Source organism: Megalops cyprinoides, chromosome 19, assembly GCF_013368585.1.
Source record: "Megalops cyprinoides isolate fMegCyp1 chromosome 19, fMegCyp1.pri, whole genome shotgun sequence".
Classification (NCBI taxonomy): Eukaryota; Metazoa; Chordata; class Actinopteri; order Elopiformes; family Megalopidae; genus Megalops; species Megalops cyprinoides.
In genome coordinates, this window is record NC_050601.1 from 12,862,954 (window position 1) to 12,889,623 (window position 26,670).

Below are 26,670 nucleotides of genomic sequence, written 5' to 3' on the forward strand. Positions count from 1 at the left end.
GTCTCATCTCTAGGGAACAATAAAGGCAGATCTTCATAAAAACTTCAAAAAGCCCTAGCCAAGTGTTTTATAGGTGCTTTAAAGGTTTATAGGCCTTGGGGAGAGAGCTGAGTGATGCAGTAATCTATGGGCTGAACATTTTCTTTTTTTTTTTTTTTACAGCGGGGCAGAATTTAGGGAAACAGGTGATCAGAACCACAACAGAATGGTGCTTTCTTTGACCATGATCAACAGTTACTTATTAAATACTTTGTTGGTGTTTCATTTTAGATTTTTGATATTATATAAATTCAACTAGCAGAAGATATAACACATTCATTGTTGATGCAAGAGTTGAAACCACCCCCCCCACTACACACACACACACACACACACACACACACACACTTCCCCCTTCCACCTTGACCTCCAAAAGTACCCCTTTTTTTTCTCCTGAAACCTAATGTGAGTTCTGTAATAATATGCAGATCTTTAAAGTAATAACATTTTTCTTAGTGGGATCATTTCAGGAAAGGATTACACGCCCTCTGACCTGCTGCCTTGCAGGACACGGCCCCTCAGTCTCACGTCACCCCCTTGAACCTGAGCTCACGTTTCCTCTCGGGCTGGAGGAATGAAGGGCCAAACAGCGCCGGTGAGAGACAGCGTCTTTAAAGATATTGCCCTCTTTTTATCTCAAGCACTCGAACCAAACAGGGTCTACTAAATGGCATCTCCAGCTTCTGGAAAATGTTCAGCAGCTCATTGTTACCTCATTGCCAATCTTATCGCACACTTCTAATCAGAGCATGAAATTAACTCCAGCTTTTTGGGACTAATTCAGTAAGTATTTGAAAACAAAACGCAGTGAAAATATTTAGCTTGACATCCTAAACACACTCCAAGTCAGCGACCCTTACCAAGCAGACATGTAAATACTTCAATAATACATACACTCATTTTCTGAGTGTTTCATTTCCTTGCCTGTACACAGCAATGCTTGCTACCCTTTAATATCAGTGAGGGATTTACTTGTGGCACTTAGACTTTTTTGCTTAAATTAGTTTGAGGCACTTATTTACTGTGAAGTGCCTCTTAAACTAAAATTTTGAATACGTGATTTCAATTAATGAGCTTTTTTTTAACAATGTGAGGGATTTGTAAATGAATTACTCCCTGTTTTATGGCCATGTCTACTGGTGGCTGGTGATTTCATTTCTAGTTTTTGCATCATCATGATCATCATCATCATCAACAGTAAAGATGTCTCAGGATGGATCTTATATGTCGTATGTGTTCATGTATAATAATGCATCACAAAAGACCACGATCAAAGCTGAAGTGGATCTGCAATAACAATATAGCTTAACTGTAAAGCATATGGATCCTGCAAGGGGGGACATATTGGCGGATTAGCATTGTAGAAAACCAGGCAACATAACAATCATTGCAGTGTTTTCTGCAGTTGGTGTGCATGAATGTCACATGGGAGTGGGAGGAAGGGAGGCTCCCGCTCCCCACAGCACAGACATGGTGGTCTGAGCTGTAGAGCAGGTACAGTGAGTGTCTCTTACCGGCCGGATGACCCAGTCCAGCCTCTGCAGGCCCAGGCAGCGGGTCCCGCTCTTTGATTATCTGCTCTGACCCTCGCCAAGGCAAGCGAGGATCACATCTCAGGCTTAGAATGTGAACTCCAGCTGGGATCATATCGCAGGTCAGGAGTTTGTGAAAAGCCTCCCCGATAGGAATGTTTTGATCTGAGGGCTCAGGTTATGCCCGTTTCCTGGGAGCAGGTGGATCAGATGGTCGGATCACACTTTTGGATTATCTGTGCTTCCTGAGTTCAGGTAGGCTTTTTTAATCCTCTACCGGGCTCTCGCTCTCACGCAGGGGTGGCAGCAAGCTAGTTTTCCTCTTTCTGAAGATCTGAATTGAAATAAATGTGTTTTTTTTTCCTTTTTCATGAAAAAGCCACAAACCTTCTGACCCCACGGCCAGCTTGCAGACATGTAAGAGGACTCGCGGCACTGTAGAGAAATACCTCCTCTGAATTTCTTTAATGAGTGTGAATCACGACTATTCATGGACTCTCCGGAATGTTTTCTTAAAGGTATTTAGAGATGTGCCAGGGCCTAAATTTAGCACGGCTCTTCCCGGAGTCTTCAGGTTTAAAATTAGGACGTGTCAGAATTCCGGTGCAATTCTTAAATTACTGTCACAAAACAGTTAAAGGGCTTCTCTTAAAGCAGCATGCAGCTTTTCTCTCCCCCCAAGGGAAAAATAAGCACTGTGCCTTTAAGAGCTTGGCTCCCCTAGCTGTGGCGGTATGCTCCTCAACTGGCCCACTCACCCATAAAGAAAACATACGGAAATATCACACAAAAGATAATAAGGAGAGAAATTCTGAGAGAAAAGAAGGATGAGGCGTGGGGTGAGAGGTGGGAACGTGTGGGTGTGTGCGTGCGGGGGAGGTGTTGATGAATCAGCAAGAATCGTCAGTTCTTCCTTTGATACCCACTTACACTGAGCCTGTGGTTCAGAGAGTCAGTAGGTATTATTTCAGAGTGGAAAAATGGCATGTTTGAATTACAAATGAATATGATTAACAGTTCTGCTAAACTTTCAATAACTGTTGCAGACTGTGTGTATCTTGCTTTCCACTAGGGGGCAGAGTCTAGACTCAGGTGTGCAGTTTATGCTGGGGTGAGAGGAGGGTTGGCCATTTGATCAATGAAACTGACATATTGGTGATGTCATTCTAAAGAAAAAAACATGATCAACTGACAGAAGCTATTCAAATCGGATAAAACGAAAGGCTCACTTCATGCAGTGAGTATTTACAACTGACATTTGAGCAATTAAGTCCTAAAGCTCAACATCAGTAAAAACTGAAAGGGAATCTAGACATGCTTCTCCTTGCTCATCACCTGCCAGTCCAGCTAATGACATGCTTCATGCTTGCCTCTGAGAATGAGAAGCAGAACAGCATCAGTGAATATCCCATCATATTAAATAATATGGTTATAACATATCATTTCTAATAAGCAGTCAACTCCCTTCAATGTATTTAGATTTTTCCCATGTCACTCTAAGGTTACATCATATACTTGCTTAGTAAACACTAAACCAAGAAAACTCCCACAGCTTATATTGTATTTTTCTGCTTTATTCAACTGGACCTCTACCAAAGGAACTGTGCTTAAGTACCTTGCTCAAGGATACATCAGTGCCTCTTTTAAGGATTTAAGCACATAAAATTTTAGTTTTAAGTTCAGCTGCAGAACCACTATGTCTCAATGCCATCTCAAGGCACACAGTTTTCTTCTAACTTCAGAGGAAATACACAGTGGAGAAACCCACTGAAATGGATTTTAAAAAGTCAGTGTTCTCCTGTACGGGGAAGCCGGGATAGGCTTTCTTTAGGTGGTTCTGAAAGACGCTGTCTGGCACAGAATGTGTTAAAAGGAAAGAAAGAAAAAAAAAAACTGCAGAATAAAATAGGAGACTTTTCAGTTAAGTGTGAATGAGAAACTCTAAACCAGCGTGCATGTGGAGTCATCTGTAAAAGAAATCATCAAAAACAACTGCAGTCCTTTAGAATGGTCATTTATTGTCCAATAAAAAAAAAATATTTAAAAAAAATGACGTTATGTCTCCTTCATGAGTTTTGCCCAGTGTATACGGCAGTGATGGGCCTCGTTAAGATGGGCCTTTTCCTCCAGCAGTGGACTTTCTTGGTGAAAACCCCCGATATCGAAAGGAAGTGCCCCATACCTGTGGCTGCCCGTTTAGCTATCCTAAATAGAGGTGCATAACGCATGTCAGCCAAAGAGGACGGCTGTGAAACCTTGAATTAAAGGTTATAACAGATGACGCCTATCCTCTTATTCGCCGACTTCAGTGTGTCACTTCACTTTTTTTGTGTGTGTGTTTTTGCAGTTTGCCCTTGTAAAAACGCTCTCAGATGGTGGGAATTAAAGAACACATCTAAGGTTTAGCACAATAATAAAAGTGTGTCAGTTAAACCAAGACCTCTATTACAAAGACAGATCAGTACTTGTGAGGCCTCAGCCTCCTATTGTATCTACACAAGAAAACCAAATTTAACTGGCACTATTAATCCTGTAACATATGGACCTGTAGGGAGACAGGGTTTCCAGGCCTACAAAGACAACAGAATACCTTTGAATCCAAATACTTACAGGTTAAAACTGAGAAAGACACATTCTTTTTGGATGTGCCATGAACACCATTGAGCTGTAAAACATGCCATTGTGTTTGTTCCACACTGAGAAACGGTACGGCATGATGCAACACGATTAGTCCTGAAAGAGTTCTGGAAGATTGCGAGTTTCTTTTGAATCTTGAGAATGAGGAGAACCATTCAGAAGAGGAGTATTGCATCTGTGTTTGGGCTTTGTCTGCATTTGCTTTTCATTCTGTCTCTTCACAGCATCCTGTGAAATATGTGCAGTCAGCTTCAGAGTCTTTGGTGAGTGAAGTCTGCTTATTATGGGTCTGAGTGAGGAGGAGGAGGGGGCCAGGTACAAGGCCTTCACTCATGTATAATTCTCTGTACCTCTTTCTCTCTCTCTGCTGCTCTTTATCTCATTCTCTCTCTTTCTCCCCTTCTCTCTCTGCTTATCTCTATATATATTTGCATGTTTCATACATTTGAAATTAAAAGGAGCCTGGCTCCCAGGCTGGACAACTGGTTTCACTGTCACAGAAAAAATCCTCCCCCTGCCACAGAACATATCTTCCATTATCAAGGGGGTGCTTTACTGTGCACTACAGGGAGAAGAGCACTCACAACATTTTTGTGTGTTATGATTCATACCTTATGCTTCATATCCATCCACCATTACATACAGAGCTCTTTTTCATCCCACTGTGGGGCTGATTTTGTGTTGTTCGGAAACAGCATCACCTTTAGTGATAGTCTTCAAACTCAAACAATTCCCTTCACATTGTGCCAGGTTTTATGCCAAATGTGTCCAGAGGAAGAGGAAGCATCACTGTGTGAGAAGAGGACCCAAAAGACTTGATCTCACAGCACTATTCATAGAACAACAGACAAACTAATCTGCTGCTGGCAGTAACAATACTTGTCTGACTGACAAAGCAAAAACGGCAACAACAAGAGCGACCAGGAAGCGATATCTCCAGCTAAACCTGGGGTCCATCTCTGCTCTGTATGTATTAATCTAAGGGGGCAAACCCCTTTCCCTCATCGAGTGGCAGAGAGACTGTGAGAACAGGGGGGTATTGTGGGAAAGCCGTGGTCCTCCCAAGCACCGCTCACACAGTGGTGGAGAGGGCGCACTGCAGCGCTAAGGGCGAGTGCTCCTTGATGCGCACGCACAGCCGGCCTTGCAGCCAGGGGTTCTGCAGGTCCAGTGGACAGCACTCATCCTGCAGCCACTTCTCCTTGTCCTCCAGCACCAGCACCAGGCAGAAGTGCTCCAGCTGCTCCGGGCCGTACACAAAGCGCTCGGGGTTTCCCAGGAGCCTCCGGGACACCTCGTTCATCTCCTGCACCACCAGGCGCACCATCTCCCGGGCCGACGTGCCCTGGGTCACACGCAGCTGTGGCGATGGGAGAGGGAGAGAGCAAGAGAGAGGGAGAAACCACTTTACTTGGACAACTTAATGATCTAATACAATACTTAATGACCTTAATGTGTTTCACTGCATGAAGGCAAGGGCAGGTTTCATGCTGAGATGCGCACGTGAGTATGCGGGATGCAGACCTTGACGCTGGTGTCCCCGGGCAGCCCCGTGTGGTACTGCGGGTACACCTTGAGGGTGGTGCGCCAGCACTTCCTGTGGGCGCCGGGCGAGCGGTTGGAGACGAGCAGGGAGCCGCTGTCCTCAGAGAGGGAGCGGGCGGGGGGCGGGTGAGGGTGGGGGCAGCAGCGGTCACGGGAGAAGGACCGGTGGCAGGCGTGGTGCGGGGACGGGGACGGGGGCAGCTCCAGGCTGCTGGTGCGCACGCAGAAGGCCTGCCGCTTCTCGGTGATGCGCAGCAGCTCGATCTGCCGGCTGGGCAGGATGAAGTCTCCGTCGAAGCGCTCGGCCGGGTGCCGGCGCTGCCTCGGCTCGGCCTGCGGCAGCGGCGGCGGCTCAGAGGTCTGCAGCACGTCGGGCGTGGAGCCCCTCAGGCGGCCGCTGCCGCGCCCCCCTACCCCCTGGCAGAGGTAACCCCCTGGCTCCACCCCTGGGGAGCAGGGCGAGGACGGCAGCAGGTCCAGCTCACGGGGACTTTGTGCCCGGCTGGAGTCATAGTCGCTGTCTGTGGCGAGGAAGACGTCTTCATCTGACAGCCCCTGGAAATCTGCACAAAACAACATTAGTGTAGCGGTAGTGTCGCATAGCGAGTATGGAGTCGTAACCGAAAGGTTGCTGGTTCGATTCCCCACTAGGGCACTGCTGTTGTACCCTTGGGCAAGGTACTTAACCCACAATTGCCTCAGTAAATATCCAGCTGTATAAATGTCAAAAAACACTGAAACCTATGTAAGTTGGTTTGGATAAGAGCGTCTGCTAAATGACGTATAATGTAATATAATGTAATGCAGTTACTCCAGCTGGAAAAGCTCCAGCTAATCAGCATGCAAGAATGATGCTTTGCTTAAGGTGACTCACAACAGATACAGCTGTGTTTCCCAGTGGAGCGCCAGTAAAATGCCATCTCCCTGTTGTCTCTAATGTGAAGGACATGCACATACGAGGAACCAGAAATGTCCTCTAAATCTACCAGTCAGAGGGAGGGGTCAGCTCACCGTAGTTGTGCTTACGGCTGCTCTCGGGGGAGGGGGCGGGGGAGGGGAGGAAGTCCAGCAGGGAGGACGGGGAGCGGGGCTTCTCGGGAGCCACGTCCTGGGAGAAGTCTATGATCCAGCTCAGGGAGATGCCCCCGGAGGGCTGCTTGTAGCGGGCGTACTGCAGAGCGTCCATGATCCAGCGCACCTCCTTCCACACCTCCTCCATTTGCTGAGAGGGAAAAGGAACACCAAGGGATCAGGCTTTCATGTGCCACCAAGAAAAACATGGCTAGATGTTTCTGTTTTAAAAAATACAAAATATTGTTTGCAGACCGTGAAAGCAAAGTTGTGTTTTTTGGTTTCAGCCTTAGATGCATTGTATCAAAGCGTGTTCAGCCAAGGATAGCTTCTGAAATCAGTCCTGAGATGAACTTTTAAAACTTTGAAAAACTGTGTTTGCTGTGGAAAAACGACAGAATTATGGAAAAACTGACCGAGGGAAAGGTTTCCGCTGAGTGACAGCACTCACCTGTAGGTGCTCCTGGACCTGCTGGTGCTTCTGCTTGGCCGCCAGCACCTCTGACTCAGAGAAGGCCTCCCGCAGTGTCTGCTGGGATGTCAGCGACTCCAGCTCCAGCAGGGCTGACACCCGGCAGTACTGCCCTATGAAGCTCTGCTGGTAGGCGTGGAAGTGAACTGCAGGGGGAAAAACAGGCCAGCATTGTCTGCCATGTACACAGCAGTCGGGAATCAATGCTTATTACCCTTGTTTATGAGTGAGTGTAAAATAAGCTTCTTAGAAACATAGACAAGAGAGCATCTTTGGAGACTGCAGTCCAAAGTGAGTGAGGAGAGATGAATCGAGGGCTGTGTCGTCACCTAGCTCAAAGATCTGCAGAGGTAGGATGAGACAGCCAGCGCGGGGTGAGAAGGGGCTGTTCTGGCCTGGGATGGTGCACACGTCTTCTGAGGGGGGCAAAAGCAGCAGGAAGGAAACCCTCTCGCCAAACTCCAGCACCTCCTGGTTGTAGATGCGGAAGTCTTGAGCCTTTAAGAGGACAGGGAGAGAGAGAGGGAGATGATAACATTGGGGAGCGAAGGGATGAATGTGGAGCCTGCGACACATCCAGGCTAGCTGCGATGTATCCTCACCTGGTCGGCAGGGATGTTTACGAGAGCCATGAGTTCCTTGCACGCCCTGCGCAGGTCTTGCAGGAAGTGATGCGGGGCACTCTGGATATCCTGGTCCATCTCTAGAGACTCTTCCAAACTGGTGAGGGCCTGCAGCCACTGCCACTCCTCCCTAACAGACACACACACACACACACACACACACACACACACACACACACACACACACACACACACACACACACACACACACGCATATGCACACGCACATGCGCACAAACCAAGGTCAGATATTTGTACATGTTGCACATAGCTTCTACATATGCCTGTGCTACAGTTGTACAACAAAATAGTGATGTCCATCTGTTCTTCACACACAACTTTAAATCCTCAGCCTTTAACCCCGCCCTGCCCACCCTTTCCTTCTCCCCAGGTTCCCCAGAGGCCGCCGAGGTACCTGGAGACATTGCTGTTGTCTCGGACCTTGACGTGGCAGAGCATGTTGGGCAGCTTCTGGGGCACGAGCACTCGGATCTGGTCCACAGAACTGCAGAGCTTCAGATAGCCCAGATAGAGGCCCGGGGAGAGCGTGAGCCAGCTGCGTCGGTGGTAGGCCAGCTTCTCCTGAAACAGCCCAAGGTCAGCAATTCCTGTTATCATTTATTTTCATACTGCAGTGTCGCCCATGTCTGCCTACCACCTGCCCTGGTTGTGCGTTGCCCATTACGCTATGACACATGAAGTCTTCTTTTTTTGCGCTACAGATTTTTCTTAAGAGTATTTTCAGGACATGGGTGCATGCTTTAAGCCTTTAAAAAAAGTTTATTTTGGAGAGAACAAAAAACACCCCATTTAGTCAAACCAATGTTGAGGTATTGGATTTCAGGATCTCATAAATCAGTTCCCCAAGGATTTGCTATGAGTTGGCAGATACAATTAAAAGAAACCACAGACTAAACTACGCCAGGATGCAAAATGGCATATTTTCTGAGGTTTAATATTACAATTATGAAACCCTCATCATAACATTTACAATACATGTTTAGTTAAAGTGAAAAAACAGCACTGTATTATGGAACCTGAGTGAGTATTGCTCATGAATATATGGTTAAGAAAAGCTACTGTAAGTGACTGCAGCTCTCGCCGGCAGCTGTTCCTTTTCCTAAGGAAAGTTTGCAAGACTAATGTCAAGCATCTGAATTGGGGCTACGTCTGTTTAAAACCAGGGCATGGTTGTGAATGTAATTTCTAGAGAGCTGCCAAGTTCGGTCTGGGAAGGGCGGTTCACCAACAAATTGCTCATCACAATTCAAGAGCCACATCAGCATTCAAGGAAAAATGTAGACAACTTTTGTACTTTCACATATATATACTGTATTTTCTTAAAAAAAAAAAGAACTAGTCAACCGCAGCCTTTCATGCAATTGTTATGTGAACAAGACTTAGACGTCAGAGAAGATAAACAAAGCAAATTATTCCCATGTATGGCTCAGACAGAAGAGCATGAAAGGGAAATGAATAGATAAAAAGAATGCTACTACATAAACCTCTCCAGATTAAAGAGACTTGCCAACTTTAGCCATTTAAATTCAACTTTTTTCCCACTGTCATGCAAATTAAAGCCAGATTTAAAATTTCGTCCTTTGAGAACAAAGTCAAAAATACCACTTAGATCTACAGTGCCCTTATTCCTTATCTGTAGAAAACCAGCAATTTCTCTGGGATGTTTTGCTTCTGTGGTGAACGAACCACAACAGAACACAATGTACACTCGGGCCTCAGGGTTTGAGGCAATTTCACATTTTCCATCAGTTTTTCTTTCTTTTTTTTGCTGCTGAAATTCCCTGTTAATGGACAACAATTTCCTTTTCGAATTCCCCATTCTGCTGACGAGTGCATCTGGCACGCCTCGGCCTCCGATGCTGCTGGACCGACGGGCGTGAGCCCCAGAGGTCACAGCTCGGCAGCCGAGCCAGACCCTCACAGCACTTTAGAGGTTTCATTAGGCTCTCCTCAGAACGACCTCAGAGGTGATGGCCAGGGGAGTTGGGATGTGGGACAGTGGAAACGTCTCGGTAAGAGCCATGGGAGTGCAATTCTGGCTGCACTTTTGGTTATGACACCAGGAAAGCACACAAGAAAAGAAGAGAGGCGAGAGGTCACTTATGCATGGATCCAGGGAATACTCATAGGGAAAAAGCATTTATAATGTGCAAACACATTTTTTGAAGCGCTGTGAGAAGTAAATGCGAGGAATGCTAGTGTTATTGAGGTGGAGAGTCAGATGTTTTGAGGATTTCACAGTGTTGCCTGTGTCAGGATTGATTATTACATTTTTATATTTAATAATTAAGCATCTAATAGCGGAGATTATGAAGATGTTGAATGTTGAGCGTTACGGTGTTGAGAAGTTACAATGTTGAGTGTCGTATGATGAGTGTCACAAGGATCTGTGCCAGTGATGAAGGTTAAAAATATAGTGACACAGTGATGAGTGTTTAATAATGAATGCTACAGTGGCAAGAGCCACATGCTGAGTGTTAAATGCTAATACACATGAAGCGTTGCAGAGAAGAGTCACTGTTTATTCTTAAATGCTGTTCAGTGCTGAGTGTTACAGAGATAAGGGTCAGCATTGAGTGTTAAACGCTAACAGGTAGTAGTGAATGTTAAATGTTGTTTGGTGCTAAGATGAGGTCAACATGACAAGTGTTACAGCGCTTAGCAATGTGTGTTATAACGAGTGACAAGTGTTAAGTAATGGTAAGCACTGAATGCTGCATGACTGTTGATGCTGTTGAGGATAACTGAGCTGACTGCTGATTGTGGTGTTACATTACATTACGTTACATTATTAGCATTTCGCAGATGCTCTTATCCAGAGTGACTTACATATATTACAGTTGTTACATGTTGTCTGTTTATTCAGCTGGATATTTACTGAGGCAATTCTGGGTTAGGTACCTTGGCCAAGGGTACAGCAGCAGTGCCCCAGTGGGGAATTGAACTGGCAACCTTTAGGTCACAAGCCCTGCTCCTTGCCACTATGCCACAGTGCTGCCCTACGATGTGTTGAATGCTACATTGATGAGTCTTGGGGTTGGCTGCTGTATGCTGTTAAGTGTTGCTGAGCTGATGACTGATCTCTGTGTCGCACTGATGGTAAGCCGCAGCGCTGGGCCTTGCGTGCGTGGGCGGCGCCTGGGCCGAGACGCACCTGCAGTGTGACGAGCAGCGTGTCCAGGGCGGTGGGCTCCTCGGGGGAGGAGACGGACTTGCGCTGCAGCTGCAGCTTGCAGAGCTGCGCCCAGCGTGCCCCGTCCGGGCCGGGGCCGGAGTTCAGGTCCAGCAGCGTCACCAGCAGCACGTTGCCGTGCTTGTCCTTGACGGGCTCGTAGTACACCCGTCCCAGGTCCTGAGTTCCCAGCATGCCCTGAGACACACCGGAGAGGTGGAAGAGCACACAAGGAATCAGACAGTTTATTCATCGGCAGCAACGCTGTGGGTGAGGTGGCACTGGGCCGATGTGCTTCTGCCTTACCTGCAGCTGGGACACCGCCTGCAGCATCTTGAGCCGCGTTTGCAGGCTGCAGGAGCAGGAGGACTGGGAAGGGCTGAAGCACTGCAGCAGCCACGGGATCTCCTCCCACAGGTAGGACACCTAGAGCAGAGGAGACATGCCCTCGGTTTCATCCAAAGCGGCTTAAATGTGAGGCACAAGCGAAAACCATACATGGAGTCACAATATGACAAGTGCTGCATGACCAAGTTTCAATAGCTGGCCAGACAAGGCACAAAAGACACAAGTGCATCAAACCATTACAATTTTTTTTTTTAATGGAAAACAAAGTTTAGGACATGAGAAGTTGCTTTCGGTGGTAGTGATCCAGGTGATCAGGTGAGTGCGGAAGAGCTGTGTCTTCAGATGTTTCTTAAAAAAGTGAGGGATTCGGCAGAGCACAGGCTGGGGGGAACGCCCCCAGCCGACAAACCTTGGTGAACCAGAGGAAGTCCTGCATCAGCGAGCTGGAGTAAGAGTCTTCGATCTCCACAATGGGGATCTGGTCCTCAGATGTGACCAACACCTTATCATCCTTATAGAATATTGAAGTCAAGTACAGGCCCCTGTTCAAATGGGAAGTGAAATGAGACACAGGTCAATTCCAGGTCAATGGTTAGAATTGATTTATACATTGCATACCAGGGCACAACTAAATGTGTGTGTGTGTATATATATATATATATATATGTATACATACACACACACACATCTATAATAAACAGATGTATCTCGTTGCTTAGTTTATTTCAGAATCTAATATGTTTTCCTTAGGTATTCTCCACTCTCAGTCGACACAGATTAAGAAATGTTCAGAAAGATTAAGAATGGGAACATGGAAGTATGCATAGAAAAATCAGGAATGTATGGTAAAACTACAGAGAAACTGAACTGAAGGACTAAACGGTATTGTTTTCAAAATACAATTTGTTCTTTATTCTCACAGGCAGTGGTCTGGAGCACGTTCAGGTAAGGCACACTCACTCCTTTTCAAAATCTGGCAAAGATCAAACAGGATCGTTTTTTACAAACCAAATCCAGAGGTGATGAAAAAGAAAACATCTAAACCGATATTATTGCTGGAACTGAGCAGGTCACTCCGTCCTAAGGCAGGCCCGCGGGGACGAAAAAAAAAGTGGAGGAACAAGTGGATTCATTTCAAGTTTCTCTGGTTTGACCCCAAACTGAGGGATCCTAATCAAATTTCAAAGTGTACACTGTGAAACACCCCTGTGGTCAGACCATAAAAGGTGACACGGAAAACCACAACCGCCAGACTGCATGGTCGACTGGGCTGGGGGATTGTGTGTGTGTGCGGGGGTGGGCAGCAGGTTGAACTGATCACGCAGGGCCTCGGGAGCCAGGAGCCTTGCCCTGAGACGCAAACGCTGTATTTGCTGTCATTGAGGGAAGTGCCCTGAGATGACTTACGGGGGACGGTCCCATAGACGTTTACCGGCTGCTGTTGCGAAAATGTTACACTCTTTCCGTAGGCTGACAGAGAGCTTACCATGGGTTAGAAACAGGCAAACAAGCAAGTCACAGAAAAAGAAATGCAAACTGCATTACCTCTTCAAGCTTTTCACGAATTTGCTGGTGGGCTGGAAGAGGTGACGGATGCTTTTGGACACGGAGTGTTTTCTCACATGTGTTGGTGCTTTGCACTGCTCTGGTGCAGACAGAAAATCAATGACAAAGTAAAATTCAATCATGTTTAATTTAATGTGGAATATACATTTATTTTGAAATTAATGAAAAAACCAACCAAATAACATCTCAGCCTTATAATTATTGCTGACCATCTAACTTCTGAACTGCAAACAAATTAATTTAGCATGACCCTGATATGTGTGTGTGTTGCAACAGTACAGCAAATGCCTTAGGTGCAGCTTCAGTCCTGGTATGCAATAAACTTTTTTTTCCAGAAGGCTGCAGGTTCAAACCCTTGGTAAAGCCCTGCTGTTCTACCCTAAAGCTACATAAACTGAATTGCCTCATTGAATATCCAGCTGTATAAACAGGTAATGAGAAAAATGTCAGCTGTATATGTCACCCTGAATAAGGGTGTTGGCTGAGTAAATACTGTAATTTACTATGAATACAACACTCATTTCATTTCAGTTTCAAGTAATCTGCAGTTAAGTCCAGCCACACATGCTAAAACACATATTAAATTTTAGTGCCTTTCTTCTACTTTTTATTTTTCCCTTTAAAACTACCAAAATTATCACCTTTTTCCTAAAGGCCGAGGACTGTACGGCAAAGGAGCCCGATGTACTCTTAATTATCCATCTACCCACTGACAGACACGCACACACGCGTACACACAAACTTGGTGCATTTTTTTTTTTTCACCAAGCTGAAAAGTCCAAAGTCACAACATTATATAACAGACACCAGAAAGTGGAACTAGGCACATTTCAGCAGTTTTTCATAATCCATAATTAAGTTGTATGTTGGGAGATTTATATGGGAGGATAAACATTAATATTCCAATACCATTTTCACTGGTATCGCTGTTCACAGTAACTGTGCTTGAGCTGTGCTCTCCCTCCCTCTGGTGCTGCTAAAGAGCACTTGGTTGCACCAAAAGCGTCTGTTGGAGTGAAATTAACGCACTGGCCTCACACACGCGGCCGCAGCCTTGTCCGATTCCGGAGACAGCGTCGTCTTGTGCTGGACGAGGCTGGCGATTATTGATGGCGTCTGGGCCGGGGGTGGGGGGGTGGGGGGTGCGTCTGTATATTTACACTCTCGGACTGTAGGTGTCAGAGCATGACGCGTCGGGAGGCAGAGAGGCAGTGAACACACAGGGGGCCACAGCTGACAGGGAGGTCAGCTCTCTGTGAAGGGGGTCTGTTTTTCTTGGGCGGGTGGTGGCGGCGGCAGTGGCGGCGTGGCGGTGGGGGGCAGTTGCCGCGCTGTGCAATTCATTAAAGCCCATTGGTCTCCCAAAAGCCCCGCGGCGATCTCGTCTTGGCTCCCTGGTACGTGGCGCCAAAGTCAATAAATCCTCGGTGGAGGAGAATGTACTAATTTTCTCCTCATGAAATATTGAGCTCCCCTAATTCCCTATCCCATAGCCTGGCCACTACTGTCCCCCCCCCCCCCCCCCCCCCCCCCCCGCCCAAAGTACTGTACAAGACAGGCAGGTAGGCACAACGCTGGGGCCGCTGTGTTGGTGAAGGCCCCTTTCACTGTTTAATTAATGCTGTTTTGAAAAGGGGGGGTGGGTGCCGGGGCAATGGGGTGGCTGACAGGAGGCCTGGGGTCCTTAAGGGGTAGCTCCTTTCGCTCAATTCATACCCCCTCAAAACTAAAGCAAGGCTTCATTTCCACAAGAACAACAAACATGACCCCGGGCAGAATGTGTCCGCTACCGTAAGTGAACCGGCGCTCGCTCCCTGAGCAGGGGGGGGTGCTGAAAGCTCGCCGCTTTGCACCGTGCCCTCGCCATGGAGCCGTGCTGCTGAGAAGCTCCTCTCCCCCCACCCGACAAAACAAGTTAAGCAGTTCACTTATGCTTTCACCCCCTACTACGTTTCAGTGCGTCATCTGTGCCCGCTCAGGTCTGACTCGGGTCTGTGTATGGGATGATGGGGGGGTGTCCTTACCGTGACATGCGCAGTGTCTGTGGGCCTCCTTGATGCGGCCCAGCAGCTGGTCCAGCACCTCCTTCTGGCCCCTCAGACGTGGCAGGCCCCTCTCAGCGTCCCTCCAGCCTGCGGACACACGAGAGCAGCGTGACGCCTCTTGCCGCACACACACACACATACACACACACACACACACACACACACACACACACACCCCCTCCCAGGGGGACAAACGTCCCTCCGCACCACGCGGCCCAGAGAAACATGAGAACAGACCCGGGACCGAGTGTCTGCGTACGAAAACACGCGCTCAGAACGGCCGTCTGCTGCCTCGGCTCGGCTGCAAGAAACCATTCCTTGAATGAAAAAAAAAAAATGGAAGAAACACCCCTTTCTTCCAGAGGCCGTCCAGCGACGTAGATGTCACCACAGCAGTGGGAGACAGAGAGGGGCTCCTGCACCATTTGCTCCCATGGTAAACAGAGGGGGACTGCGGCGCGTCGGGGAGATGATACAATGCTGATAAGACACAGGGCCCCTCGCGGTTTCCCAGACGGCCCCGGGGGGAGTTTATAAATACTGCTCCTCTATTCCCAGAAAGGCTCCTGTCCTGACGGCACAGCCGGGCCCTTTAAAGTGTTTGCTCTTGGTTATAAGGGCATTACTCTCTAGCTTTACTGCCGCTCGCAGACGCGAAAATATTTCCAGCAGTGGCAGAAATGGAAAGCACAGACACACACACATCAGATTGACCATGTCCATGGAAAAAAAGGAACATGCACGCGCGTACGCGTGCGCGCACACACACACACACACACACACACGTACCGAGGAAGACTGCATTCCGACATGCCCCAGAGCTGCCGTCTGTTTTCATCTTCAAAATAACACTCGCAAGGTCAGTGACCTATCATGTTGTTATGCTGACGTTCTTTTAGCATCAGCCGCTGAATACACCATGCTGTGCCGGTAAAGTCTAAAGTGAGTTTGCTTGTACAGAGATGGCACACAGATGGACATCCTAAGATGGACACGTTAATGACTGCACTTCAGAGACCAGCAATAATCAGTAACCCAGCAGTAAAGGGACCCAGGTTATAACATGAGGCAGCAGCACCCAAGCAAAGTGCTTGGTTGTGCACACAAAATATTACAAAACCTAGATACATCCAACTAAGCACTGTGCCAGGGCTTTTCTCCAGTGCTTTGTTCCCCTTTGCAGGGGCAGAGAGTCCGGATGAGGGAGGCTTACAGGAGGGGGCTGCACAGGCTGGAACGGACGGCTGTGGGGGGCCCCAGCCCTTCATGTTGTAGGCGGACACCTGCACGTAGTGATGCGTCCCCTGAAAAGAGAGGCAGTGCACGGAGGAAATTAAAGCACTTCATCATGCCAGTTCAGAGGCACTGCAGGCTCATATCTGAGAGGTGTATAATAGGACCCGGCAAAAGGTTACAGGAGTGGGTGTATAATTTGTACAGAGTAATGCCTTGAAATACTGTTGCTCTGCTTTAGTACATTTAGTAACAGAGAATAAGCAACAGAAAACGCAGGGAGAAGCATTCGGGTGACAGATACTGTGGAAACTTTCTACATCGATGTATGGCAGTGGTGTGTTTATGTGTGTCTGTGTGAGTGCACGTATGTAGGTGTGTGTGTGTGTGTGTGTGTGTGTATGTGTGTGTGTGTGTGTTTGGAGGACAGTGCTGCTATGCTGGATGAGCTGGTCAGGGCTGCAGGAGCGTAAGGCAGGGGTCAGAACACCCAGGAGGATGTGAGCCGCTCTCCACTTTCTCAGCCTGATAAATCAGCCCCACTGGGAGCGCTGACCGCCGCCTGACCCCTCCTGATGGCAGGGGACCTCGGGCTGGCAGGAGGGGCCACCAGGGCACAGACGTGGCCTACAGACACCAATTAGCCACGGAGCGGGTACAGGGTTTGATCATTGCAGATAGGGGAGCTGGGGAGGTGAAAGGAGAGCTGATTTATGGCAGAATAATGGTCTGGGCTGGCTATGTGTGAGGGTCTTCAAGAAGGCAGAGTGGGGGGCTGAAGGCACTGGAGCCAGAAAGGCACAGGAACACAGAGAGAGAGAGACAGACAGACAGACAGACAGACAGACAGGGAGATGGAAAGAGAGAAACGGACAGATAGACAGGCAGAGAGAAAGAGAGAGAGAGAGAAAGAGAAACGAATTGACAGAAACAAGCACAGAGGAAGGATATTGAATGGAGGCAGTGAATTATGGAAGCAGTGAATTATTCATTATTCATTACTCAGTCAGAACTCAGGAGTTCGCTTTTGTTCTTTTTTACCCCACTGTGTTTTTATGAAGTTGTGAGCTGGATATTTTAACAGTTACACACAACTCTCTCCATGACTTGGAAATCTTACATTTTCCTCTTTTTGCTCTTAGTCTAGAGTTGCCACATCAGTTCTGAGATCTGAATGTGTGAGGAAACAAAAATGCCTCATTTCAATCATATCGAGCCTGCAGGATGTCCAAAAGTCAGCACACCGATATGGCATGTTATCACTCTCCCATTGTAAAAACACAATGTTTTAAAGGCTGTCAGGACCATTTAACAATTCACTTGAGCAATAAAGAAATCAAGATTGTGCTGTTCCAAGCTAATCAAAAAATGCTTTATAAAAAATAGAGATAAATAATTAATTTAGATAAATAATTTAGATAAGATAAATAGCTTAGTAAACTGTTAAAATAGTAGAATAGTAAATAGACAAATAGTTTATAGTCATATAGATTTTTGTCCTAGCAGTAAGTAGCAACTTAATTTAATCTGCTTTTTTGATGCAGTGGTGTAATTACCTGCTGGTCTAACCACATTACCGTTTGTCCTCAATTTTTGTAAATTATTTTAAGTGTTGCTTTTTAATACCTTTGCCTTTACATACACACCATTTTTCATTAATTCAGTGTTCTCTAAGCAACAAACATGAAATGGATGCTGAAATTTTGCGATTCAGTTGTGAAGAGACTGGTTAGACTGGATTACTTTCTCAGTTCTTAAGGAGAACACAGGGGTGTTTTGCTGCATCGTCCCACACAGACTGCGCAGGCTTCACGCAGACCCAGAGTGGACTGATAGACAGAGTGCCTTCAACCCCCAGGGCACCTTCTGCTTTTGACAACAGATCTAAGGCCAGCCTGAGCATCCATAACCCTAACATCAGCCCTTCAGTCAAAAATTTTGATTCTGATCCAGGATTACTTGCAAAGGTCAGCAATCTCCCACACCTCTTTGTACATGTAGATATAGATCACTGCTGATATATGACAATAATTATACCTGGCTAACTACGCTTTAGTCCCTTAGTATCTGATGTCTGTCTGCCATGCTCATCCTGAGTGCATACAGAGTTCAAAGGAGGATACAGAGATGTAACACAGAGTGAGTATGTGGGCGAACGCAGAGTATTACAATACACAGTGAGCGAGTAGGGTGTGGGGACGTATCGCAGTACAATAGAGTACAGTACAGTATTACAGCACATAGTGGATATGTAAGCGAGTATGTGGGTGTATGTGGTGACGTGGCACACAGTGAGAGAGCGTGTCTGAAGTGGAGATGCACTGCCTGCGCTGGTGCGTCCTCACCGACGCCAGTCCCGCGATACCGCACTGCAGAGCGCCGCAGTCCTCCAGCACCAGCTCTCCCAGGAGCGGACTCATCGAGGGCACCAGGCTCCACCCCACTGTGGGACAGCACACGCATTGGTCGCTTAACGGGGCCAGCCAATCGCACACAGACCCAGCCACGCCCCCACACTGCTACGTCTGAGTCTGTCTCACGAACGCAGCTAATTCTCTGCCAGATAAATGCACCTCCAGTTAAAATATGATTAAGCTCCAGGGGAGAGCATATGCAAGGCCATCACATTATCAGATAACTGCGAATGAAAAGCCACAAGTGTCTGGTCCCAAATCACTGAACAACATTAACCCTCGGTTTGAATCATTACATCCTAATTAGCTGAATGCAAATGCTTCAGGGTATATTGATTGCTGCCTGCATGCATAACAATTTTCTTGGCTAGCCTGGGCAGTCTTTGCCGTCCAGTTCTTTTCTCTTTCACTGTCAAGCTAGAGCTACTCCCTCCCCATGTGTGGTTCAACCCCCTTGACTTCCTTCTCTGTCACGATGCTCACCTTTGTATTTTGTCACGACGGCAGAATTAACACTGAGCGGCTCCTGGAAGGTGACCCTCAGGCTGGAGCTGCTGCTGACAGACAGGCGGACATTGCTTGGAGCTTCAGGAGGACCTGGAGAGAAGAAACGGGCTGAGTCCAGGAGCATACCATTACATCACATTATTTGCATTTAGCAGACACTCTTATCCAGAGTGACTTACATACTGTATGTTACAATTTTTTACATGTTACCCATTTATACAGCTGGATATCTACAGAGGCAATTCTGGGTTAAGTTCTTTGCTCAAGGGTAGAACAGCAGGGCCCCAGTGGGGAATAGAACTGGCAACCCTTCAGTTATGAGTCCTGCCCCTTATACACTAAGCTACTGCTAAGCTAAGCACCTGCAAACGTATTAATATATGGTCATCCCAACAACATTCCTACTTTCAATCATACATGCCAGTGGATCAACAACTCTGAAGCACTTCACTTTCCACTGTTTTCACTCACAGCTTTTCACTGTCATCAATACTTTTACATTCATATAATAATAACGAAGGAAGTATTCATACACATGCTATATACAGGCAAATATTGCACAGCGCTTTGGTGTTCTGCCTGTGTTCAGAAGAGGTCAGAGCTGCCTTCATCATCTGTGTGTTGAAAAGGTAATTAAGAGATGAAAAGCAGCACCCTGGCGCCCTGCACGGGCCACTCCCTCCCCAACTCTGCAGCTTTACCATGGAAATCATTACCAGCTCAGCCTAGATAGAACACCACTCCACCCCACCCCTCCCTAGATTATAAAAGAACTAAATCACGGGAACTTTGCAGGGATCTGGGCACCAACTGCACTCGCCTGAAATGAATCGGAGTGCTTGATCATTCCCAAATGAGCAGTGCCTGGCTCTGCACGCAGCGCGCGCTAGATCTGTGACGAGCGATTCCAAAGAGAACAGGGCAATAACGCTCCTGCATGCCCATGGAGTATCCTCCCACCAGTATAGAACTGTCAGATTAATACTACCATGATACACGGACTTCGCCTGGGTGACAGATTGGTTGTCACTTTTGGCCGGCCGTTCTTCGCAGATCATGCGGCGTGGAGCAGCGGCCGCTTGGCTCAAAGAAACTGTGACTTCATCTGGGTTTTCGAGCCAACCCCAGATTGCAGACAACAAAATGACTCTCCTATCTGTCTGCGGGTCTGCGTGCGTTTTTTCCGCCAGTCAGGTGCACAAGCTTGTTTGTGGTCATGCAGAGATAATGACATCAGACAGGTGGGCGGAGGTGGGAGGAGACTCACTGGCGTGCTCGAACCCGGTCTTCATGCGCTTGAAGAGCCTGTGCCGCCACTCCCAGGCCTTGAGCTGCCTCTCGCGGTCGGACGCCTCGCGCTCCCCGGGCCCCTCGCTGGCCACCTGCGGCTGCAGCTCCGTCACCCGCTGCTCTGCCTCCTGCAGCAGCTTCTCCAGGTGCATCGCCCGGCCCTCCAGACTCACAACTGTGAGGCACAGCCAGAAAGGGTTTGGGATGTGTTACCAAACAAGGCCTCAGCTTCATTACATTACATTATGGGTATTTAGCAGACGCTCTTATCCAAAGCGACTTACATAGGTTGCAAACATTTTACATGTTACCCATTTATACAACTGGATATTTACAGAGGCAGTTATGAGTTAAGTACCTTGCCGAGGGGTACAGCAGCAGTGCCCCAGCAGGGATTTGAACCGGCAACATTTTAGTTACAAATCCTGCTCCTTACCACTATGCTACACTGCTGCCCAGGTTCCATTACATTACATTACATTCATTTAGCAGGTGCTCTTATCCAGGGCAATTTCCAGCACAACAGAGCACAAGTGTATCCATTCACGTTGAATGAGCAACAGTGTCAGATCAGGCTAACAATACTCCCAGACCAGCGAGTGTGAGCATTACACTATTCAAGCCCTACCACGAGTTAACTTGTTCGATCTGACTAGGCAATGGCAGCCATGTATACTACCATACATCAGTCATTAGAACACAGAATCCAAAATACATCACAATATTAACATGCTCTAAAAGCTTGTCCCTGCATTCCATGTGGGGGTATTAGCAGAGTGCTATTAGCAGAGCTTTGGATAACTGAAATACCCTTGAAATGGACAATTTTTATGTTACCAGATCATGTAATGAAGGCAAAGGAACAGACATTTCATTACTGTCATTTAGAAGATGCTCTTATCCAGAGTGCCTGTCAGTTATGACATACCCATTAGCAGGAGATTTGGATTGTTGTGTGTGGGGGGGAGGAGGGGGAAGGGGTGGGTGTTGGTTCTGAAGTCACTGGCTCAATCAATGCTCAGCAATACACTGCGACAGTACAGTTTCAGGTTAGCGACTTTAACGATGACTGTAAAAGCGTATTGTTCAGAATTAAAAGGCTGCATTAAACTCCCAGCAGACCTGCTTTTCATTAAGCCCGCTGGTCATAAAACTCTTTTTTTTCCCAGCCCCCCTCCCCGCTTCCCCCCCCCCTCTGTTTTTGTTGTTTCATATCTGTCAGCGTGCCAGGCGGTGACTTCAAAGGAAAACAATCAAAATATCTTCAAATGGAGCCCGGCTCAGCGACGCAGAGCTCCACCTCTGGAATCCGGGGAATGGGGAGAATTTCAAACCAAACGCTCACAGGAGAAAAATGCTTATCGGAGTAGAAAAAAAAAAAATTCTCAACGTTAGCAGAAAAACAAGGTTTTACAACTCGTCTTTTATGGTATCCAGACAGCACATTTCCCAGAGTAGCTCCCTAATAGAAAACACGGCTGTAATGTGCTAACTATTGCTTTGGCTGGGGAGGTTTCTCTTGCTTTTCATTACGCTGCTCTGATAATGGTTTTGCTGAGCCCAATGGATCCATTTTCCAGCTCATGACTTTTGCTTTGATATTTGTGGCCGTTTGTAGCTGTTCACTGGATACGCCTCAAGGCAATCCTTCTAATCAACAATAATGAAGCTTATATGCTCTTAAATACTAGTAAACATGTGGCACCTTGCATGTGCAGCGATGGGGTGGAACTCTGGGGGTCTGGAGGCCCAGCTCATTGAAGTCGAAATTGCTGAATCAGTGGTTCCCAATCAGAGCAGATGGAAATCACGAATCTTTGATCTCACTTCTCCTCTGATGGGGTTTGATCAGAACAGACTGACAAAATTGCTTAGTGTCCCATAGTACAGTGGTGGTAGGATCATATATTCCTCTACTTTCTTCTCGTGCTTTTTTATTATGTCTTACTTAGGTATCACAAGCAATCAACGTGTCAGCAAGCCATCCATACAAGAAAAGTCACTCTGCTGTAAAAGGATTGGTATGAAGCACCAGACGTTCATTGAGTCCAAGTCTAGTCTAACTAGTCCCATGCAATTGGCAACTATGTATGTCAAAATAATATATAGCAGCCACTTTATCAGTAATAGGCATCAGTATTAAATTTAGCAGTCGTGATTACGGAATAACTCACGTGTGTCACTGGGGTTATTGTGTTCATTGCGGTTGCTACGGTAACTCACAGTGCGGGCTCTCCTTTGCTCCGGCCTGCAGCAGCAGCTTGGCCATGGGCACATTGTTGGTCATGATGGCGATGTCCAGCGGCAGCAGGCCCTCGCTGTTGGGTGTGTTGAGGTCCAGCTCCTCCAGGCTGTACTGGGACAGCAGCAGGTGCACCAGGTCCAGGTCCTGGTGCTCCACTGCCTCGAAAAGGGCCTCGTTGCTCTGGAACTGATCCAGCAAAACAATAGGGGGAGGGAGAAGGACGGCAAGTGTCGGTCAACTTGGCCTGTGATCACAGATTACACACACATAATACATAATATACTGCGTGGTAGAGAGGATATGTTGGATATAGTCATTTCCATACTCTAGCCAAGGAGTTAGTTCAGCATGTGGTGTATGTGAAGTTGATTAAAGCAAGGATATGTAGCTTGAGCAGCTTGTGATCACCTCTGTCAGTGAGCAGGGAGCTGCGTGTCCAAGCATTTCTGACTCTCTCACCATGGCGGCCTTGTCTCCTCGTCCTGACGCCAGGCGCTCCTCCAGGCCGAGGTGTCCCACGCGGAACTTGCCAGACAGATTTCGGTAGAGTCGGCGGGCAGCGCTGGGCGATGAGAGGCTGGCCGACTTCCTGGCCAATGGCGGATGAGGCTGGGTCATTTTGGGATAGTCAGCCCTGATGTAAGTAAATATGCAATAACCATGTAAGTAAATGGATATTGCCTTGTATAAGATCATTAAAAATAATAATGTTGCATCATGCATACAAATATGTACAGTATCTCTCCAACATGAGTGTATTTTTGTACAGTAAAAAATACATTATATATGAAAGTACATTATATATGGAAAAAAACCTAATCACTAATAAACTCCTCCAACCCCTCAATTATAAAAATAACTTTCATTCATCCAAGAATCATGTTTGCATTGTTCTGCATTTAAATTGACCTTCCAGCTCGCCTTCACTTATGTTATATTATTTAGCAATGTCACTGGCTGCAGTTAGTTCCCACAGTGAATTAACTGCGGGGATGGGATTAAATGAGGGAAAATTAGTCTTAATAGGTCTCTGTAAAAATAAAAACAAACAAACCTAAACCTCTCCACCAGCTGGCATTTTCTCATCACAAAGTATTTAATATGTGCTGTGGGTAAATGCCTAGCAACAGGGTTGGATCATTGTTTTTGAGTTACTCTGAGAAAGGCAGATGCCAAAACAATAAGTCACTCAACCTATGATGTTCTTAGTTTAGCAGTCAGTCTTGACAGGGGTTCAGCAGGCCTGGAGAAGTCATGCACGGTTTGCTTCTCCAGACACAATGGCCATTAAGTGTGCCTACTGCTACCACGACCCGAGCGAGCCATCATGGCCGTACCACGCTGCCTGCTTCCCACTACTACTGCTCCTGCCTCAGCATTTCTGACATGGCAGAAATTCCACCGGGCCGGCAACCGGGAAAAATGTCCTTGACTCTTTTCCTTGGGACGTCTGTTTTTTCGCCCACACACGCCCGCAAAAGCTGCTGATGTAAATGTCAGCAGGATGGCAAGTGACAGCGACATCCAGCACTACTTATCCCCCTCCTAACCCCCCCCCCCACCGCCCAGTCCCGAATTCCACCCATGCCTTTCCCTCCCTCTTTCCCCGTCAACTGGAAGCGATTTTCCCTCCGTTCCGGTTAATGTGCCAATTGCTGTTTGCTTTAAGCATGCACACGGGAATTCCAGGCCTCTTTTTTTCCCTCTTTCTCGCAAATGCTTCTTTTCATTTATATTTAAATGGGATTTCATTTATATTTAAACATTTCATCTAGAGTTGGCTCTGCGTCTGTTATTATGTTCTGTCTGATTGATGTGGAGCCCCGATGTGGGCAGAAGGCGGGGCTGGGAGATGAGCTCATTGGCTACAGTCTTATCATTGTCACTGAGGTTTTGCGTGGACGTCTACCGGCACCGGAAAGGCGAAACCTCAGGATTTCATGCCATCCCACACATCACAGTTGCTGAGTCCAGTGACCGAATGCTGACACTCAAGGGGAAAAAAAAAAAAACTAACAGTGAGTTCCAGGCATCGGGGGGGAGCAAAGAAACATCTGACAGCTCAGTGTCTTAACCAACCAGGCTCCTGTTTGGTCTCCCGGGGTTGGAAAGACAGACTGGCGGTGCGTCTTAATGAGGCGTGCATGAGTGAGGCAACAGGAAGGCCAGTCATTGGTTAACGCTGGCGTGTTTTCGGAGGAGTCGGTGTGGAGGGTGGGATGACCGGCTCCAGGCGACAGAGCCCTGGCCTAGCCTGGTGCAGTGGGTGGCATTACTCATTGCGAGGGGACCTCAACTGCAGCTCAAGCCCTGGGATTGTAAAAGGCCAAGGGGTGACTGGCAGGGCAAACGGGCCATTAAAGAAAGACTTCAGCTCTACAGTTTGAATGGCAGGGGAGCGCTGTGGCCAGGCTGGGGAGTTGGCTGGGAATCAGTCAAGTAGGTGTTACAGGAAAAGATGTTAAATTGCACATCAGATTACAGAACAAGAAGCAAGGCTTGAGAGGTTGTTCCAGTTCAACCACAGGCAGCAGATCTGTCAGCATCAACCTTTTTAAAAGGACAACACACACACACACACACACACACACACACTTACGCATACTTATAAGACAACTTCTTTCTGCATTTTCTGTAACACATTGGTTTACTTTTGGACTTCCTCGTGTCCCTGAGCTAAGCTATTCAAGACACGCATGTAGATCTGTTTGAGTTAACAGAGGAGAGGTGTGGACAGAGGTAGGACACTGGTAGGACATCAGCGGGGGGTGATGGGACCCCAGGATGGACAGAAGCGCCTGTAGGTTTATTTATTCCTGTCTTTTAAAACTATTCAAGCAGGAAGCAGTCCCACTGAGAACAAAAGGTCCTGAATCCAGAGGGTGGGGGCCGCTCATGCCTGGCACTCCGGCACTCCCCCCTCTCCAAAAAACTAACCCACATCAACGAGCCAAAGGTCATCCCTCCCCCACTTCCCCCTACCACCCACCTTTTCATGTTGGTATCCAGCTCAGGCCTGCCCAGTGGAATAACAAATCCATGTTCTGTCAGATAACAAATAAATGCTCACTGCATAACTTTGCTGCAATGGTGAGCCAGAGGAGTTGATTGCATCTGCAGATGCCTTCCCCAGATAGGCGCCTGCCCGGAACGGCTCACAGTCATTAGACTAAAGGGTAGCCTCACAAACCAGTAGGACATCTATCAAACGTTATGAAAACCCTATAGCTATATATTGGAATTTTACTTCACGTAACAGTCAGAAGTTGAGGGCTTTCCTTTGTATTGTGGGCATTTGTGGAAGTTCAGGTTTCAGCTCTAACCAGCTCCAGCTCATAGATACATGGATAAATTGATTAGCCCTTTGTGTGTGTCCTCCTAAAAACTGAGGCCATAACCAGATTCAAAATGGAGTAAACAAATGCACTTGAGGACAAATGAGTGAGACGCAAAGGAATTCCATGAAAGAAGACACTGAATATTATCATCAAAAACGTATGATAAGTATACCTGGGTCATTGCTGGTTGAAAAGAATGTCATTCACATGAGATGTAAATGACTGCTAGGAGGGAATTCTGAAATCTATACATAAATAATGTTGCTTACACTTGCACGCTAAGAAAATAAAAGTTTGTTGTTATTTCTGGGGAGAGCAAGTTTCAACAGCTGATGATTTATGTGAATGAAGCTGTTCAGCAAACACGCCTGGGTAAGGATACCTTAGTCCTTGATAATTGCTATAGTGCTGTAGTGAAGAACAAGCCTTGTGAACTGTGCTGTGCTCTCCCATTCCCTCCGTAGCATCACCACCAATCAAACCCTGGTCCATCTGTCACATCTCCAGATTGGTCAGGTCCGAGGAAAACCTGGAGGGAGTGGGGAGTCTATCGTGTAGGAGACTGAAAGGGA

General features: G+C 47.1%; 1 protein-coding gene across 1 annotated transcript in view; it reads right to left on the reverse strand.

Moving 5' to 3' along the window:
- Positions 1-3,381: 3,381 nt before the first annotated feature.
- The window catches only part of LOC118794617 (ankyrin repeat and fibronectin type-III domain-containing protein 1-like), a 113,409-nt gene continuing 90,120 nt past the window's right edge, over positions 3,382-26,670 (reverse strand). Inside the window, exons 6-23 of the mRNA XM_036552872.1 lie at positions 23,220-23,394; positions 22,739-22,946; positions 20,493-20,690; positions 19,202-19,315; positions 18,650-18,747; positions 16,285-16,375; positions 15,051-15,158; positions 13,006-13,105; positions 11,870-12,002; positions 11,419-11,538; positions 11,095-11,310; positions 8,335-8,501; positions 7,899-8,049; positions 7,626-7,794; positions 7,276-7,442; positions 6,765-6,975; positions 5,733-6,316; positions 3,382-5,568 (exon numbers count right to left, since the gene is read on the reverse strand). Coding sequence (XP_036408765.1) covers positions 5,281-5,568; positions 5,733-6,316; positions 6,765-6,975; positions 7,276-7,442; positions 7,626-7,794; positions 7,899-8,049; positions 8,335-8,501; positions 11,095-11,310; positions 11,419-11,538; positions 11,870-12,002; positions 13,006-13,105; positions 15,051-15,158; positions 16,285-16,375; positions 18,650-18,747; positions 19,202-19,315; positions 20,493-20,690; positions 22,739-22,946; positions 23,220-23,394 — 3,298 coding nt within the window. The 3' untranslated portion in view covers positions 3,382-5,280. The remainder of the gene's footprint in view (positions 5,569-5,732; positions 6,317-6,764; positions 6,976-7,275; positions 7,443-7,625; positions 7,795-7,898; positions 8,050-8,334; positions 8,502-11,094; positions 11,311-11,418; positions 11,539-11,869; positions 12,003-13,005; positions 13,106-15,050; positions 15,159-16,284; positions 16,376-18,649; positions 18,748-19,201; positions 19,316-20,492; positions 20,691-22,738; positions 22,947-23,219; positions 23,395-26,670) is intronic.